The sequence below is a fragment of the Aristolochia californica genome, unplaced genomic scaffold, assembly GCF_029961685.1.
Source record: "Aristolochia californica isolate CCGP_79_NKW_82.1479 unplaced genomic scaffold, dmAriCali1.0.hap1 SCAF_4, whole genome shotgun sequence".
In the NCBI taxonomy this organism is placed as follows: domain Eukaryota; kingdom Viridiplantae; phylum Streptophyta; class Magnoliopsida; order Piperales; family Aristolochiaceae; genus Aristolochia; species Aristolochia californica.
Window position 1 is genome coordinate 45,176,031 of NW_027182103.1, and position 19,366 is coordinate 45,195,396.

At 39.1% G+C, this 19,366-nt stretch overlaps 3 protein-coding genes across 6 annotated transcripts; 2 read left to right on the plus strand and 1 right to left on the minus strand.

Annotated features, from left to right (window-relative positions):
* The first annotated feature begins 2,731 nt into the window (after positions 1-2,731).
* LOC137962865 (probable 3-hydroxyisobutyrate dehydrogenase-like 2, mitochondrial) lies at positions 2,732-3,771 on the plus strand. Its single transcript, XM_068809975.1, has one exon. It carries the CDS (start codon positions 2,762-2,764, stop codon positions 3,692-3,694), a length of 933 nt encoding a protein of 310 aa, XP_068666076.1. The 5' UTR covers positions 2,732-2,761; the 3' UTR covers positions 3,695-3,771.
* A 94-nt stretch (positions 3,772-3,865) lies between these two features.
* Positions 3,866-12,263, plus strand: LOC137962864 (tobamovirus multiplication protein 1-like). Its single transcript, XM_068809974.1, has 14 exons — positions 3,866-4,008; positions 4,315-4,421; positions 6,322-6,372; positions 7,652-7,685; positions 8,033-8,119; positions 8,508-8,559; positions 10,260-10,443; positions 10,567-10,662; positions 10,761-10,821; positions 11,051-11,115; positions 11,332-11,406; positions 11,524-11,599; positions 11,680-11,846; positions 11,992-12,263. Exons 2-14 carry the CDS (start codon positions 4,326-4,328, stop codon positions 12,013-12,015), a joined length of 1,068 nt encoding a protein of 355 aa, XP_068666075.1. The 5' UTR covers positions 3,866-4,008; positions 4,315-4,325; the 3' UTR covers positions 12,016-12,263.
* Positions 12,264-14,449: 2,186 nt separating this feature from the next.
* Positions 14,450-17,747, minus strand: LOC137963849 (high mobility group B protein 14). 4 transcript variants are annotated; one of them, XM_068811067.1, is made up of 6 exons: positions 17,705-17,747; positions 16,870-17,204; positions 15,804-15,861; positions 15,667-15,711; positions 15,224-15,304; positions 14,450-14,868 (listed from the first exon to the last, which is right to left on the minus strand). In XM_068811067.1, the coding sequence occupies exons 1-6, from the start codon at positions 17,738-17,740 to the stop codon at positions 14,830-14,832; spliced, it is 594 nt and encodes a 197-aa protein (XP_068667168.1). In that variant the 5' UTR covers positions 17,741-17,747; the 3' UTR covers positions 14,450-14,829. The 4 variants fall into 4 exon arrangements, with proteins under 4 accessions (XP_068667168.1, XP_068667170.1, XP_068667167.1 ...); XM_068811066.1 differs by having other exon boundaries at positions 14,453-14,889; XM_068811068.1 differs by having other exon boundaries at positions 14,809-14,884.
* Between the last annotated feature and the right edge of the window lie 1,619 nt (positions 17,748-19,366).

Here is a 19,366-nt window from a genome sequence, read left to right on the forward strand (position 1 = left end):
AACCTCAGCTCTGATACCAGCTGTTAGGGAAGAAACGACCATGAAGAGATAGGTAATCATGCACGACACAATATTTTCGTGGTTCGGCAAACTGCCTACGTCTACTGGAGCTGTAGAGGATTTCATTTCAAATCAATTGAGGATCACAATACAATAGGGAAACTTATCTGTTACAGTAACAACGTCGTCCCACTGTCTCTCATAGCAATGACTCTTTGCTACCTCTACCCGCAGCACCTGGAACGCCTCCTCGTTGCTTCTACCAACTGCCCCTGGAAAACCTCCTTGTTGCCTCTGCCAGCAACTCCTGGAAAGCCTCTTTACTGCATCTGACAGCAGCTCCTAGAAAGCCTCCTTGCTGCCTCTCTCAACAGCACCGGAACTGGCGCCTCTTTGCTGCCTCTCTCAACAACATCGGAACTGGCGCCTCTCTGTTGCCTCTCTTAGCAGCACAGGAACTGGTGCTTCTTTGCTACCTCTCTAAGCAACACGGGAACTGATGCCTCTCTGCTGCCTCTCCCTACAGCGTCTACCGGACAAGAGTCAGAGGCCGAAACCTCTCTTCCGTAGCTCCCACTGACACCAATCCTATTCTTTTGGCACCGGCGAGTCCCGACAAGACCAAAGCTCACTGCTTCGTCTTCCTGCCGAGACCGAAGCTCCTACTTCGTCTTTCCGGAGCACACACAAGCACAAATACAAGATCCCGGGCTTACCCTCTTTCGATAACAATATCGCTTCTCACGACGGTGAGAAATCTCATCACTTTCGGAACCGGCGACGGCAACGGCATCGCACGATAGTGCTCACAACATCGATTCCTCTCTCTGGCACTGGCGATGCTCATCCCAAGTTGCTCTCTTCCGGGGTTGAGCGTCGCCTCTCTTCGACACCCCTCTCTCTGTCTGTATTCGGCTGCGTCTCTATCAGTTCTCTACGAGAGATACTGTTTTTCCACTGCGTCTCGGTAAATCCCGATAAGAAGATAACTATCAACAAAGAAACTTTATTTTTCCTTGGTCATCCGGGTATGGCCATTATTATCTGTCATTGGGCATGACATGGTGGTCTTTTGTGGGCAACCAGACAATTAGGTAATATTTATATTCGTACGATTTAGAAGACAAATTAAGTTATATTGGTATTATTATTATTTGTAGTATATATATGAAAATGAAGCCTCAAATCTCTCACTTTCTTAACATCATGCTTAATATAATTGAGCAATTTGTCTAATACAATAGAAGATAACTTACTCTCAAAATTCCATTCGAATAATTTTGGTAGAATCCTTTTTCTCCGAAAATTTGAGGTTTTTACCGCTCAAACAATCCAGTTGGAGCGAGATTCTGGATTGAATTAGTTTTCTGATACATTGTCGTTGACCCATTTGTTTCAGTCAGGTTCACGGTAAAGTCCATGGTCAGAGGATTTGCCTGAGTTTGCCCACTTTTTGGCCTAATGGAGGGACTTGTCCAGGTCATTTCTTTCCCTCCACCATCGATTCGAGAGCACAACGAAGCATTGACAAGTCATACCAGATACATCCTTTGGTACTCTCGTTCTTCTTGTGCAACTTGGCTTTCTTCCTTTTCTCCGAGCGTTCTTTTTATTGACCACCAAACCCAAAGCAGAGGATCATAAAAAGCTTCAGGAAAGAATACGAATCACTTGCTTAAAAAAACAAATTTCGCGTTGAGCCGTTGGCGATTTGCCATTGTCAAAGGCAAGAAATCAATTGGAGTAAGCAGTGATAGTCAGCAAAGGAAGCGAGAATTCTAGCCGTTTGAAGCAGTGGACGTGACAAGCCGTCTCTTTCTTACACGGTAAGACTTTGATTCGCACTTGCAATCTTCTGGACTTTACACTAACCACAACTGGAATTGAAAATAATGGTAAAATATTGTCTATTGGACGAGCATTGGTAGATCAACTGTTCCGCTACTACTGCTTGCCCTCCTTGACCGTATCTGACTAGCTTCAAACGGTGAATTGTGCGGAGCTTCCGTGGCCTCCCCAGCTTTACGCCCTCTTCTTCAAAAGCCCGCATTCTAAATTCTGGAAGAACGCGGATTCATTTTTCTGCTATTGGAAATGGCCAAGCAGCCCTCTTATGTACGTCAGCGTCAATTTCAGAAGATGCCTGACCCATTTTGGAATTAAGTTATTTTATGAATTATTATCGTCTACAGATCGACTCTGGCCTCGGCCAGCAAAACCGCGTGGCGAAGAAACCAAGGATATTTGAAAAGCCTCTGTTTCTTGCCTTTATAAAGTACATCATTCCATTGACGGAGCTATTGTAGCGACTGCTCCTGCCCTTCCCGTCCCTCCGTCCGTCTGCCGTCGTTCTTTCTTATGGGGAAACGTTGGTTCAAGCTAAACAAAATGAGCAAGGAGTCGTGGCCATGGCGGTTTCATATCGCTTCTGTATGGCGATGGAAACGCTTGGATATTCAGCTTTCCATTCTCGACGACGTTCTCTTCAAGATTGTATACGTCTTCGAGGCTATCCTTCTCGTTGCTGCCCTCTGCTTCTTCTACCTCTGCTGCGGCTGTCATTTTTGATATTCAGTCTCTATTTTGTAATTCTGAATTTTTTAATGTTAATTCATTATTTTGTATTTTTTCGTTTGTTGTCATCTAACAATATTTTATACCCAACCACTCCTCCTTTGGAACAATGGAAGTAATAAATAACAAAAAAAATTTCATCCTAGGCGCACAAATTATTGGTTCTCTCTGAGTCTTTGTAGTTTGGATGTCAGTAAAGAGCTTGCGATTCTCGATCATGGAGATTCCCTACCCGAAACCCGTAAAACCTAATCAAACTCGGGTGGGATGGATCGGTATCGGCGTCATGGGAATGGCGATGGCCACGCGTCTACAAGCCGCCGGCTACGCTCTCACCGTCTACGCTCGCTCGCCGGAGAAAGCCCTCCCACTGCAACAGCACGGCGCCTGTCTGGCCGATTCCCCCGCCGACGTGGCTCGTTCGAGCGACGTCGTTTTCACTATGGTGGGTCACCCTTCCGATGTCCGATCCGTCGTCCTTTCCGAAAACGGCGTTCTCGCCGGCCTTCACGCGGGCGGGGTCCTCGTCGACTGCACAAGCAGCCGTCCTTCCCTCGCGCGTGAAGTCTCCGAGGCGGCGCGAGCGAAAGGCTGTTGGGCGATCGACGCGCCTGTGTCTGGTGGCGACGTGGGAGCTCGCGACGGCAAGCTAGCGATACTCGCGGGGGGTGACGGCGAAGTGGTCACGCGACTGCAGCCGTTGTTCGAGATTCTGGGGAAGGCGACCCACGTGGGCTCCGCCGGCTGCGGACAGAGCTGCAAAATCGCGAACCAAATCGTGGTGGGGGGAAATTTGATGGGGCTGAGCGAAGGGCTGATATTCGCGGAGAAAGCCGGTCTGGATCCGAGGGAGTTTATGGAGGCGGTGGCGCCCGGTGCAGCGGGTTCGAAGGTGATGGAGCTGTTTGGGAAGAGGATGATCGAGAAGGACTTCAGACCGGGAGCTTTTGCAGAGTACATGTTGAAGGATCTGGGGATGGGGCTTGAGGAGGAGTTTGTTTTACCCGGCGCTGCTTTGTGTAAGGAAATGTATCTGAGCATGATAGCTAACGGAGACGGGAAGATTGCTCATCATGGCCTTATCACTGCCATTGAGAGAATCAATGGCAAAAAGAACTGAAAGATGTTGCTTTTTTTATGTAGCTGTTCCTGGAAATTTTCTTAATACCAGATTCGGAAACCGTGACAAATACGAAATTGCCTTCGTAACAAAGTGGCAGGACCACGCAGATAACCCAATCACCTAGGTAGGGGCTAGGGCGAGCTACCGCATCTGAATTTCTATCGACAAATCTAACGGATCTCCCTCCTTTACCAAGAATATGTGTCACGAGCCTTTGTAACAGGATGTTCCGTGACGTGCGAGGCGTCCACATTGAGAGAAAATCAGCGCCTCACGGTCCCGCCCTTTCCAATAAGGCGACAAGAAGACAGGTACGCTGTTTTCCTCTCCGCTGATTAATTTAAACTAAAACGGAATAGGAAGTCATTGCCCATTGGAATTAGGAGCAGCTAAAATTTGATTATTAGTTTTTAATCCGAACGAGCGTCGCTCCTCTAATCACAAGATAGGAACCCATCACAAACGACTCCCTCAGATCTGTCGATTGTACTTCAGTTTTTTTCTTTTTTATTTTGTTTTAATCTTTTCAACTGCGATAGAGATACTCAGGACTGAAAAACAGAAGAAAGTGGTTCTCCAGGACTAATCTCTGTATGTTTTGGTTCTGCTGAACGAAGTGCTCCGCATAATGGAGCAGGGGCGTTGCTCGCCGTTGGCTTTGGTTGCAGCGAATGCCGCTCTTGCCTGTGTCGATGGAATTATTGCTGGCGTCGCCTTCTCTCAGGTCGGCTGCAATCTTGTGTTGAATTTCCGGAATTAAATTGTCCAGGCACTTTGATTTTTTCATGTACAACCGTCGACGTGTCTCTGTTTTTCAGATATCACCATATGAGTTAAATAACCGCCATGCAAGTTGCAAATTGTCTTTTTAATTTTTTTATTTGGTACTTTTTCTCTATTAAAATGTACATAGAAAGAAGCGTGAAGAAGAAGTCATGAAATGCATTTCTTAGAAGAGAGATAACAGGGGATGAAATGTGAGTGTGGTTACGTATTATTGTGAGAAATCTATCCACTTTTTAAGTGCCTGTTTGGAACCCACATAAAACAAAGAAAAAGAAAAAGGGGAGTGAAAGGTATTTTCTGTTGCTGTAGAGAATCATTGAGAGAAAATAAACTAAGAGAAAATATCACATTCTCTCTTATTTAATAAATTTTCTCTCATAAAATGATGGAATTTAGGGAGAAAAGAAAAGAAATAGAAACTCGAGAAAAAAATTTAATCAACGAAATTTAAAAATATTACTAATTTTCTTTTCTTTTTCATTTTTCACGTGCATCCTAACAAGATAAACTATATTTTTCTGTTATTTTCTCTCTCAATTTCCATGGGCATCCAAACAATTTCTTTTCTTTTTCTCTTTCCCTTATCTTCCTTTTATTTTCTCTACACTTTCTGTGTTCTAAACACATTCTAGGTGTAATTAAAAAAGAAAAGAAAATTTTGAAAATAAGTTTGTATGTGGTACAGAATAGTTAATTCAGTGTCCTTGAGAAAGTATGGCCGACATGCAAATCCGTTGCCACCGTGGGAAAAGAAAGAGTTTGAAAGAGTCTTAGGGTTATTTGTAACTGAATCGAAGCCATGATCAAAGCTCTTGGTTTGATATATTTATACGAGAAAAATTGCTTATGGTATTCATTACTCAAAGACCTCTTGGTAGTGATTCAGTTGTGTTCAGAGTAATGTGTAAAGATTGTTGTATGCCTTTGAGGGGAGAGTGAATTATGAGTAGCCACTGACATTACACTACAGTATATATAGTAAATAATGGTTATAATTCAGATACAAAACAGAAAGCAGTGCTGAAGAGGCTGTATTTTTTTGGTGTTGGGTAGAACTGAAGCAAGAGAAAGGAAGACTGTTAATGTTGCATCCGTAGGACAGCATGTAGATATTGACAGTCAATAACGAGGGTTACACCCTTCACGTGGAAGAAGTTTCAATAATGATAAACACAGAAAATGGTATTGGTCACATATATCATGTTGTGGTATGGGAAATGTGGAAACGAAGCAGGTCTACTTTGGTTGAGTAGTCTCCTTCAGAAAATATATAAAACAAAGAAATACAAATGAATGAAAAGCATGTTGGTACATATATTTAAGAACAAAGAATGCCTATTGGGGAATAAAGCTAATGAATACTAATAAGAAATTTTCAGAGAGTAGCTAAAATGAGGTGTCGGTCAATCACCAAAATATTAATTTGGTCTAATGCCAAGGGAATTAATTACCTTAGACAACTAGTGGAGAAATATCAGGATAAAAAGAGAACTGCACAGATGGTCTTTATTGTTTTAGAGAGACTATACGATACAGTTCCCAGAGACCTGATTTGGCTGGTATTAGGGAGGAACATTGTGAAACTATATAGTAACTCCGTTATTTAAGGTGTTTCTCATGATTGTGGCTGACAGCAGCAATCAACTTCAAGCCCGTTCTTTTGTAGTTATCATCCATTCACAGTACTGATATTGAAAAGAAAAACTCTCATTTCACAATAGAAAGTAAACCATTCTTCTTTTCTTGTAATTGTTCACAAAAAAGACTATTCGTTGCTCAGAATGAAAATTTGCACAAATGTCTGGTCTTAATCTGATCCAATTACTTTGTTATGACAGTTGGTAAGGATTCATTTGTATAATCAATGGATTGGATGGACACGTCAAAAGGTATTCTATTTCTTTTATTTGATTTAATCAGCTAAATAGAACGTTTTGAATTCAATCTACCATAATTTGGTTGAGAATTTTTTTGACAATCATATTATATTTCCCAATTCTTTAAAAATCTCTAGATCTTTTTCTTTTTTAATGGTGAACAACGAAGTTTTTAAATTTAGCATGTAGTTTCTGGTTGCTCTGTTACTAATCTGCACAAGCATGGTTGAGTACTTACTTTTTTATCTCATCATATGAATTCTTCCTCAGAAATGCCACTAGGTAACCACCAAATTATTTTATTATAGTGCTTTGGTATTCCTTTTCTGTTAGTTCTCTGTTGTTGCTCATCTGGACAACAATTTTGTTGCAATTATTGTGTATTCCCTCACCGCAGTTGCCTTAAATGGGCAGATTCACTCATTATCATGCAATTCTGGTTTTTTTTTGTGATACTATTAATGTTCTTACGAGATCCTTATTTTTGTTGGGAATATGCATACTGTCTAGCAAGAATAAAATTTCCATTATCTTAGAGTTGCTTACTTGCAACAAATGTTTAGAGGAAATGAAACATATCTTTGCCGACAATGAGTAGTTTGTGATAAATAGTTTATTTTTGTTTCAAATTGATGTTGGTAGGTTTAGCAATAAAAAAACTGATGTTGTTTGGTTTATTAATAGATTTTAGTAAAACAACTTTTTTTAGGAAAGCAACCTATTCAAATTAAATAACATATACATTTATTTTTACGTTTCATTCAGAAAAAAAATAGTTTACATGGTCTTATGTGAAGTCTCATATAAGTTTTCAATTGAATTTAATTGAAAGTTTCCTGCAAGTTCAGAAAAGTTTCCTAGAATTTGGGGAAGTTTTTTTTTTTTTTAGTATCTTAAATGGATTTTCTACCCCAGGAAAGAGTTTCCCTTTCTCTGAAAGCTGCCTAGGGACTTCTCTGTAATCTTGTAATCTTGTTTTTTTTTTTTTTTTTTTTTGGGAAAATGATGAGTTTTATTATGCCAACAGGGGGAAACAATCAATTAAGGAACATTCCCCTTAACAACTAGAGATTGGAGAGAAACTCCTTGTTTTGCAAGAGAATCTTGTTAAATAAAATCATTTCCACATTCTCAAAAAAGAGAAGGAAATGGAAAGATAAAGCTGAAGAACATTAAATAATGATATTTTAACCTATTCTGAATGGTAATATAACAATTCATAGGCTCGTCTTTTCTTGTAGATTGATTCATTGAAAGGTTTGCTCATTCATGTATACATGTCCTGATGCAGGTTTTCCATCTCATGATCGGCTGCTCAAACATAGGTATCATTCCTTGGTTTCACATGCTGGCCAAGTTTTTGAGCATATATTTACTTGAGGAAATTTTAAAAATCAATAGGTTGATTTATTGATTTATTATTATTTTTAGCCACATCATTTTTTAAGGACTCATAATGCAAGCATTATTGCATTTTAAATTTTGTTTTGATTAAAGTAGATCATGTTGTCTGCCATTTCTTTTTCCCCGTCTTTCATTGAATTAAAGGGGCCTTTGGTTTTCAATCTTTATTAAACTCTTTTATAATTTAGTTTACTGTTGAATTAATTCTGAGCTTTTGCACTTATAACCTGTCATAAGTTCTCTGTTTTTTAATTTCTCCATCTGGCAGGGTTCTTGGTTTATTTTATATCAACTCTTTTTGCTACATGTGGGAGATGTTTCTGCTGGACTTTGGCTTGTAGATTTATCCTTATGGGTATGTTTCTTCCAGACTTTGCCCTCTGAGTATGATCCGCATGTCCCATTCTGATTCATGTGGAATCTCACAAAAAAGAAAAGAAAAAAGGAATGATGTAGAAAAAATGTTAATAGATAATCCGTTTAAGCAAGGGCACAAGGAACTTAAGTGGCCAAGATATTAAGAAGAGAAACCTCAAGTGAAGCGAGCAATTTTCCTGCACACAGCTGAGCTTATGAAGAAAAGAGTTTCAAAATTAATAATTTTTTGTGTTTTTAAATTTCAGAAAACCTCACCGTTCAGAATAATTTTTTAAAAACTAATTTCAAACAGAAACGCATAAACTATTTGTTTCTTTTTTGTATCTCAGCATGTTGAGGATTTTAATTTTCCAATCTTTGTGCAGCCTCTCCTCAGATTTTATTTTTAGCAGCGTTCCTTCTGCTTCTATCATTTTGGTATGCTCTCTCTCTCTCTCTCTCCTCCTCCCTCCCCTATAATGGTAGTTTACAACTCTTAATAGTGATTGTGTAGAGTATGAATTTATATTTGTTCTATTCCAAGAGATGGCAGACGATTGCAGACAGGGAGACAAGTTATGCACCAAAAGCTATTCTTTATGTTACCTGGGTTCAATCACATAACAGTAACTGGCAATTGAGGAGGACATAGCAGATGGAATAGTGCATCTTTCAGAAGTGGAGATTGGCATCTCAAATACTATGTGATTAACCAAACTCCTACAAGACGACTGCTTCATCAACTTTGTCTACTGAGCAGGATATTGGTGGTGAAGAAGCAACATCTATAAAAGATGATTGCAACATAGATGCGAATGTTGCATAGGTGTTAAAATGATCAAAGGAAAAGGACACTAAAGCATTAAAAATACCTATGAGTAGTTCTGACGGATTGGTGAGAAAGTAACTAATTCATAGATGAGAAAATAAGAAAAAAACATATTAAAATGGTTTGCACATATTGAATGGTTCTAGTGTCTATATGAGAGGAGTCTTACCAGTGGTGATTGGTGAAACAACAAATGGAGGAGAAAAATAGATGATGGAACGTTGGTGCTTGACAAAGTCTGCGTTCAATATGTTCATCTTCTAGATGATAAAATTCAGATGGAAAAAAAGTACTATAAGTCTTCGTTTGATTTCTCTTATAAAGCCAAGGTTTTGAGTTAAATGCCAATTGGATTCTGCTTTCTGTGTGGACCTGTACAAGTACTTTTTGGTGGTTGCTCCAAACTCTTAGTTCCTAATTCTGTGCAAAACATAGTTTGAATCATTTTATAACAGCAGTAACATGTATATGCCTTAAGTTTATCAGTTTGATGCTTTACACTTCTCTAGCTGTTTCTGGGAACATCACTTCATTAGAGACTTGTGGGTCCATAGGGTTTCTCAACCATATCACAACCATTTCAGTAGCTTCTTTTCATTCCAACAGTGGACACTGTCTATCTGTAGGTCTCTGTGAAAACACTATTCTGCAGCTTGATAGAAACCATCCTTCAAACTACAGTCTTCTCTCTCTCTTATGGTATGAGGAAGGCAAAGTGGTACGCAGTGGTTGCTAGTGCATGTAGTAACAGAGATATATGTTGGTTTCTTCCTAATGTTATGGAAAAGCAGGGAAGGAAGACTTCAGAACCACAAAAAAAGCAGTTGTACTAAACTTTTGGAATGCTATATCAGCAGTGGCCATCTTTACTGCTTCAGTCACCATTTGACACAAAAAAATCCCTTTACATTACTTGATGTTGTTTACTTCATATACTCAATCAGGATCACATGCTTATTGCTGCATAAAATTGAAATTACTGTCGTTTGCTGCAGCAAAAAAACAAATCTGTTGTGCTAAATTGGGTCCCTCCCTTCAATCTCTTGTTGTATTTTCTTGCTCTCTTTTTAAATAAAATCATCACCATTTTTTTGAAATAAAACTAAGAAACAAATCCTTTGAAGAGGGCTACTATTAAAGAAAGATTATTTGAAAGATGAATCTCAAATTAGTTTGTCATATGCTCTGTCCATATCCATTTTAACTACCCTCTGTCATCTTTTCTTTTCCCTCATTAGGCTTCACAATATACTTGTAGAGCTGCTTTTACAAGAAGTCCACTATATTCTAAAAGTTTGATGTTTTCCAGGGTTGACCTTTGTCATCAGGCAAGTGATGAGGATGAGGATGAGGATGATGAGGAGAATATTTCTTGTCAACCTTTATTGGGAAAGATTAAGACTGCCACTGGTTCACATCAAGTAGATAACCATCGGAAGTGTCTCTCTTGCAACTGGATTCATGTTGGTAGCCGTCAAAAGTTTGTTATTTTGGTATGTTTTAATGTTTTTCAGAAATATTTGTAACCCTTTTACTAATGCATCATTTACATTTAGGTGTAGTTAATTTTAAGAAGGTAGTTAAACATTTAATCTAATAGTTTTCTATTTTTCTAGGTTATGTTATTAACCTTTATCTTGATGATGGCATTTGCTGTGTTAATATGGGTTGGTAAAGGCAAAAATTCCATTGATTCTTCAACAGTGGCTCGGGTATGTCATACCACATCTTGTTCTTTAAGGTTTTGGGTTCGTGATCTTACTATAGCAGTTCTAGAAATGCTCCACGGCTTCCCTTTTTAACTGTGCAGGTTTATCTTGATCTTTTTTCCACAGCTATTCTTTTATTATTAGGAGTTCTAGCTTGCTACGGTTGGTATTTTTCATACTTTACCTGTTCACCTATCTCAGTAGCTGTCAGAACTTTAGACATTATTTTTCTGTTATACATCGTGCAAATGAGGTGCTCAACTTTTCTCACTATTGCAAACTTCTCTTAAAGATATATATTAGAGTATTGTCTTCCATTTATTTTGCTCTCTGTCATTATCTGGTTTACCCGCTAATTCATACTTTTGGTCTCATGGCTCATTTCTTCAAGGTTTACTACTGTTCTTGAAAATGAGCAAGGTACGTTCAGAACAGGCCTCTGCTGAAATGTGGAAGGTAAAATACCAAAGGGGAGAAACCCTCCGCAAATTTTTCTGTTCTTGAAATTGTGTGGTTAGATCCATACATATGACAAAGATTGAGAAGTTTAGCATCATTTATAGATGAAGGGAGTCATTTATTGGCTCCAGCAATCTCTATTTTGTTCCTCCAAATTCCTAAATATATCTTTCCTGCATGTGTTCAGTTTTTTTAAATATCTCTTATGAGCAGGTCGCAGGTTTGGCAGTGGTCTTGGTTGTGTGTTTCACATCATGTGCTGTAGTAGCACTTGCCACCAATATCCCTGTATGTAATGACTGTTTGAATTCTGTACAAGCTCTTTCTATTGAGACACCATTAACACAGAAGTTCACCGCGCATGATTATTCTTCTCCAACATTGTATGACTTGTTCTAATTGCAGGTTCTTTATCATGGAAATTTTGAGTACAATGATGCTGTCAAGACTTCGATTTTGATAATTGTGTATTACTTTATAGGTACACTCCATATCATGAGCAAGTATGACAAATTAGTCCCATTTAGATCAGTTTCAGACATTAGCTTCACACCTATGCAGGTTCTTCAGTGCCCTCCGGTTTTGTACTTTGGGTCATGAGGGAAATGCCACCACGGCTTGTTGTTATCACACCAGTGCAATCTAGAGTTGTGACTTACATCAGGGATGGAAGGGTGCCTGTGCCTTATACTCAACGCTGGACGACTACAACCAGCTCACAGAACCAGGTTTAAGTTCATAATCACTTTCTACTAAAAAAGAGTTAATAGTTTATTAGTCATCAGAAGCCAGTCTTGCATTTTGGTCTCCAAGATGTCAGAGTTGATAAGGCTTAGTGGGAAGTGGATGTAACGGTTCAACTTGCTATTGCAGGCCTCAAAAGCAAGCCCCATCTAACTCTGATGGCATCAGATGCCTACGTTTCACACATGCCTTTATCCTGCCGGACGTGTAGATTGCTCATGAGAACAATTTCACTCGGGCCACAGACTCCATGGGCTCATGTAAAACTGCAACAATGAATTCCCAAGCTGTCTGGCATCAGTAATTTTATACCTGTAACATAGCAGAAATCTGCTGCCTCCGGTGTACATGATTTAGACGACGAAGGGAGGAGCTTTTCAAGTAATCGGTTCTCTTAATTACCTTGGTGGAAGTAATTTTGATTTACAAGTTTTCTTATCAGTTTCTGATAGCTGTTGTGGCCATTTGGTGAAGTGGAAGATTTGGGTAAGAGGAGCCCAAAACACGGATAGGAGAAGAAAATTTGAAACTCACCCATAATACAGAGCTATAGAAGCCCTATTATTGAAAGAGAGAGCCAACCTCCAATTCAGATGAACAGACAAAAGAATCTACGCGGTTCTCTCAAAGGGCAGTATCAATCTCCGCCCACCTTAAACAAAAAGGATTATATTTAAACGATTCGAGGATTCCTTTTCTTCTGCTTTCTGAAGCGAGATACCCTTTTTCCTACAACATCTGGGACTTGTGGAAGACGATGCGTTTACTCTCACTGCCAATTTGGACTTAAATTAGCTCAGACTTCACAGTGACCTTCCCTTGTCGTATTATCAGGATATTTCTTAATCCAACTCCCCGTCTCTCTCAATAAATAGTTGTCATCTACAGTCTCCTTTTCGTGTCCTCAATGCCCTCTTATGTCTATATCACTGTTGGGTCCAGAAGAAGACTGCGTCTGGTATCTTTTACAGAAAGACAGCCGGAAACCCAATTGGTAACTGAGAATTAGGCCCGCTTTCTAATGAAGGGCCCCATGTTTTCACCTCTCAAAGCGATTACCCACAAGCTACCTGTAATGTTTCCTTCATGAATATATAAATGCAGAAGTTACAAGAGACAGAAACAATGAAGAAACAAAAGAAAAAAGACATTTCATGAAATGACAAACTCAGCGGATTTTTGAGAATTCTCTGCATATTCATGACAGAGATGACTAGATCATACAAGTGACAGAATATCGGGGGTGAGAGCTGGGTAGTGGGTAACGACCCTTAAATCTCCAAGTACATCCATATCGTCCTTTTTCAGCCATCTCCTGTGATAGTTTAATGGATTATTCCTAATCGCTGCCCACCACCTATAAATGGGGCTCTCCTTCAAATGGACGATCATCCTCAAGCAGAGGAGTCTCCGCGGAGAGAAGAGAAGGAAAAGTGCAGTTGGATTAAACAAAAAAATGAACGGCGCTTCTGAAACGAGTCACGGATCAATAAAGGCAGAGAAGAAGCAACTGAATAGCATGCTAAAGGTGCTGCGGCCCAAGGTTTACATCACGGACTCCGCCAGCTTCAAGAGGCTCGTTCAAGAGCTCACTGGCAACGGGAGGAACGCCACGTCTCCCTCGCCCTCACCCAAGAAAGATTTACGTGAGTCGGTTCTTCCTGTGATTGAGGTTGAAGAAGGCCGGAGTCCTGAAAATTTTGGTTCGGGTGGCATAGATTGCGGAGGAACGGCGATGTACTTCAATTCGTTGGAGTCGGAAATCCAGACTTTCTCGCCTCTTGCAGCTTTTACAGCGACGCAGAGTCCATGGTTGATGAACCAAGGCCCGGATGTTTTTCAGCAACAGAATGTCGACGTTTGGCCTGTCGAATTGGAAGTACCGTTTGCATCTTACGATGGTTTCATTTTCCAAACAGAGGAACTGGAGGAGGTGCTCTTTCCTTCTGAATGTGACCTCTCTGCGCTTTTGGACATTCTTAATGGGTGACTGATCGAAGATAGATGACAGATGCATGTATTGTAAGAACATATCTTCTACACTTGACATTTTCTTCTAGTTCAAAGATTACCCCATGAAAAGAGGGGCTCTTGGTGCATGTATTGTAAAGCTTGGAGAAGGAACACTAAAAGAGTGGTTTGATTCGATCACTATCAGTCGTCAATTGCACAGTACTAGCTGATAAAAAACCTCTACAGGTGTATACGTGTTTATTCCTTTTTCTGGCTACTCGCCTTGATCCTTCTCCCTGTCCCTTGCACCGATGATTCAAATACTTACCGAGCTTGCGTAAGCCAACAGTGATCCAAGATAAGCAAACCAAGCACATGAATAATAAAGCAATTTAAGCGGCAAGTCGACATTTTTTCAACAATAAAAAGGTCTACTTGGGAAATCGGAGAATTGAATTCGGGATCATATAAGTTGGCGACGATGTTTATCCTGTTGGTTGCTCATTCTCTGTGGTCAAGAATAATTAAAATAAATGTCCTCTTGAAGATGTAAAAACTGTGCAACTGTAGCATTACTTCCACTATGGAAAGAAGAAAATATTAAACTGAGAATAATACAAAGTAGTTTGGAACCAGCAGCTTCTCTACCATTACTCTTTGTCCTTCTTCCTTTTCTTTTGAGCTGTCAATTTGTATTGCCTAAAGCAAATGCTTTTTTTTTAATAAATCCATACAATTACCAAATCCACAGAGTTTTTTTTAGACTGGAGACGTTAAGGTGTTTCATTGGGAATTCATGATTTGTCTTTCACATAGGACAGTAGAGTATGTAATTGATAACAGTAGGGAGAAACAAGAGAAAGTTTTTACTGTCTGGGCAATTAAAAAGATCAAACCTGAAAAATGGGACTCACATTACATGTACAATCTTAAAACCAGCAAGTTTCACAAGATCGATGCCTACAAGATGACTTCAACTGAAGAATAAGGTCCATGAACACGATGCACAAGTCTCTAGTCAGACATATCCCCTTCATAGTCCTCATCAGATTGCTGCAAATACTCACCGCTTTCCTTCAGGCAATGAAAATGATGATAAAATGAATAATGATATGGAAAACCATACAAATGACCGTATTTGAGAGAACAAAGAACAAAAGCTTGAAACTAAGAAGGCCTATATAGTAAGTTTCGATTAAATAATTGATTGACCACTTTATAAGAGAAACCTGTGCTAAAAGACCAGTTAACACATTGTGCAAAATCAGCGACTGGTAAGTGTTCAGAGGTTTCTTTTGTTCTACATATCCTAAATGAGGTTAGCAGTTTAGAAACACAAGTTATGCATCCAGGCATTCCAAGACATCCTAGCGGCAGCCACAGAAATGCAGCTAGGGAAGGAAATTACCTTTTTCTTTATATATGCTGTCATAGCATCCTCGAAATCCTGCCGCTTTTCTGTGGCTATATCATAGTATTTAACCTTCTCCTGTAACACAAACCACAACCCAAAACTAGTTGTCATTTATTATGGCTAATTAATCTCAGAGTTCTTTCAAAGCTTCCGAGGACAGAACAGCAAGTGAAAGCTACTGCCAAAGGATAGATAAATTCGATGACTCTTCACCCGCAAGTAGCCTGAAGAATCTTCTAATTCACTGATTTCATAACAGATCATTTCTTTGGTTGGAATTCTGGGGTACAAAGAATGCCAAAGTTGTGTGTTTTTGCAGCTCCAAGTGGGAGGGTCCATAAAATCCAAAATTGACATTGGAACACCAACAAAACAAGAAGCAAACAACTCCAAGAGTATCTTGCAAACATATGAGAAGTTCAAAATCACTGACAAACCTCAAATGACATTGTTTTCCACTTCTCTCCACAGGCCTTTCCTATCTGAAAAAAATGAAGTATTATGGTTTCAGAGCCAAGAAGATTAAACAGACATAACTTCATAATAAAGAATGCCATAAGTGTTTGCTGCATACATCACGCATGGATTTGACATCTGGATGCTCCTCTTGGTAACTTTTACGGAAATCTTCCCTATTAGAACAAAAAAAGAAAGTTTTTTGTTGAGAAAGCGTACTCATGTGAGAAAAATACAGTCCCTGTGTTTTTTGAAACTGTTTCGTCTCTTTCTTTTTTTCAGGACATAGAAATCATATTAGCATTCGACAGTTTGAAGAAATTTAGATATAATCAGAGGAATTCGTTAAAACACTACTAGCCACTCGAATTTGTAACCACATTTAACCCACGGTCCTGCCCAAGATCCAAAACATGGAGGTGATTTTGGGTTAGCACAAACTGAACTTTGGGCTTCAGTGAACTTGTTGAATCCAGTTTAATGCATTTTTCTCTTTTCTAAAACAAGTAAATATCATTACCACCAAGCTGAAACCAAATTTCTGATCGCTAGGCATTTGAGATGAAGTGATAAATAGATTAAGCACTTGTAACACAAAATTTAAACAGGGGGTACAAATTCAAGTCAGAAAGTCGGTTTTTTCTCAAGAATGGAAGCCAAAATCTGATGAGTATCATATCAAGTGACTATTTCTGCGCACACCCATGGCCCAATATAGACTAAGTCAAGACTGCTTGCCATGTAACATTTACTTATTGCTGTACTCATCTTGGATGGAATATTGCAGACACCTCCATGGACAGGTTTCAGGATAGTATGTCATATTTGCTGAAAGTCCTCAATAACAGAGCACCGTTTGAGGGCCTTAATTCTCAAGAATCAACTAGCTGTAGGCACTTCCCATTTCGGCCAAATACACCCCCAAAAATTTATCGGGTGCACATACAGTTTATACTTCCTATCGAATATGGCGTCTTCCTACCAAGTGCTAAGGATGTATAAAACTTCAACAAACATAAGCGTCTTCAGACCAAAAGTTGACACGAAACAAAATAAACCGAAAGCGAGTATTTATCCACTATGTGCAACACCGAACATCTCTCTCATGATATAGTGGAGCGGAGTAGTCAGAAACAAATAGTCTCCACCTCTACTATAAATTAGAGAAGGTAAGCGACACTCACAAGAAGTAGAAGAAAGCCGTAGGGGGTTTCTTAGGCTTATCGAGTTCCTCTCTGGTTAACTTCTTCTTCGGCTTTGGCTTCACCTTGGGCTTCGGTTTTAAAGATTGGAGTTGATTTTCAGTCTTAGCAGCTTTCCTCTGCTTCGTATTCTTCTTCATTTTGCTGCTGCGCGTGAGCTTGGCGTCGCTACTTTTTCCCTCAAGAATTTCCACAAACAAGAGGAGGGCAAGGGGCAGATAAATAGGATAAGCTCTGCGAGGAGGGTAGTTGGGGAAAACATGGTTTAAAGGGTAGGGGCAAATGAAAGAGCGAGACGCCAATGAATTCCCGCGAACCTGTTGTTTGAAGCATAAAAATATTAAATTTATTCTCATTTAATGGTGCAGATAAATTGTTATTTAATTTTAATTTATTTCTGATTCAGTTATATAAATTGTAGTAGTTTAATATTTTTTAAAATTAATATTAATTATTTAAAAATCATTTCTAGGTTTTGTCTATGGAACTTCTGTTTCATATCTGCTTTGCCGCTTACAACCACGCAAATTAAAACCAGAGAACAGTTTCAGATAAAATTGCTAGCTATATTCTCTGTGGGCACTGAATGAACCAACCTTTTGATCTAATCAATATCAATCGTCTACATTTACAAATCATCCCCATATGAATAAGCTTGTTATTTTCAATCGAAAGCAAAGAATTGATAATGTTTTATGTTTCTGGCATTGAAGAAATTGAAATTTTTATTTACACATGTTATATGCTTTGCATAAATAACAAACCAGAATTGGTGAATTTCCTTCTACTGCAATTTGACAACCTACTTAGAACTTACTCTCATTGTGTTTCTAATGACGAATCGCAAGATCATGAACGGGATTTCCTGACCACCATGAGTGTATAGACAACTCAGTTCTTATTGCTCTCACTATGCCCAGCATCGATGCACATGAGCTGTACGATCTGACCTGAAACAGCACCAAGACAGGCACATAAAGATGATAAGCTATTCAAACTCAGGCCATACTAGTTTCCTCCGAGACAGGCCTGAAGATGATTTGTAGCTGTACTTGTTGTGCAACCATACTAGTTTCCTCCAATAGCACCCACGTTTTCAAATATGGTACTTCTAGAAGATTATATGCAGAATGAATCTGCAAATTCTGTATCAACTTTATTTTCAGTCAGAGACAGATACAGGGCAAACGCTTATAAGGGATATTAAGAACACATGAATACTATGTAAATTCTTGAACTGAAAGCCTTAAGACTGTCAAAACCATACAATCATTTAAGCTAAGAAGGTAGAGAACCATTTACGGAGAGACATTATTACAAAGAGATCATAAAGGTATCCAGAAATGAAAACTACATAGTGTATATAAATAGATGCACATGTATCTGCATGGGCAGAAGTTTTTGCAAATTTTAGAAATGACTGCAGAAGCAGCCATTCGGATTTTATTCCATGCTTCATCTGGGTTGCAGCCTTCACCAAGTAAGAGCTGCAAATTGTACTCTGGAAAGAAGAATTTTGCAAGTAGAACCACCAAAAAGCATTGAAAACAGAGTAGAAGGCATCACTTTAGACTCTTTCGTTTGAATAACCTGATACCCTGGCAGAAACATACAAATCAGGAAACATTCTCACGTGAATCAGGGGCTCACCTTGCCCAGATACCATGGCTGACAAGAAGACTCTCCATTTACTATTAACCAGGTGCATAAGAGGTCCATTTAGCTGAGAGTGCACAATGGAACACAATAACATAATCAAATAAGGATAGGTTTGAAAATTTTTACAATGGCAGAAAATTGAAAGCAACAAAACTTGTAGTTCTGTATGAATTAATGCACAGGATACATTTGAGCCACCTCTTTTATTCCTTGCAAAGCTGAATCTTTGAGCCCCAATATGACAAGTGGTTCTTCATCTAAGACAGGTTCCTACAGAGATATTAAAGAGACTATTCTATGACAAAATATCATAACAAATTAATAGACAGCCTTTGAATTCTTCCTTCAGGGGGGTGTTTTTGGCCCTGCTCTTTGGGGGAATAGATCTCTTTGGACCAATAAGCTTTTTCCAATAACTTATCAAGGAGGTGAAAATTGATTCTTTCAAAAATCCACTAGTCAGTGGCACTTTAAAGTACACAGTGAAATTTAATTTTAAACAAATTTACATGGTTATGTTGTGCCCAAATAACTCACTTTAATGCACAAAGAGAACCAATGAATGGAAAATGAAAACAATGAAAGATTAAGTAGCCAAAATGTGTACGGTGCAAGATAAATTCTTCTATATCATGCACATCAGCTATATCCTCTGTAACCGAGGACAAAGCTTGCAACAAGAGGAAAGAAGGAAGTACTTGTTAAACAAACAAGATCCACATGCTGCAACTGCTGCTTCACAATTTTCATGCATAAAATATTATGAAGTGATTCAGCATCCACTACTGCAATGGTGATATCTAAGTGTATTCCAACTTCC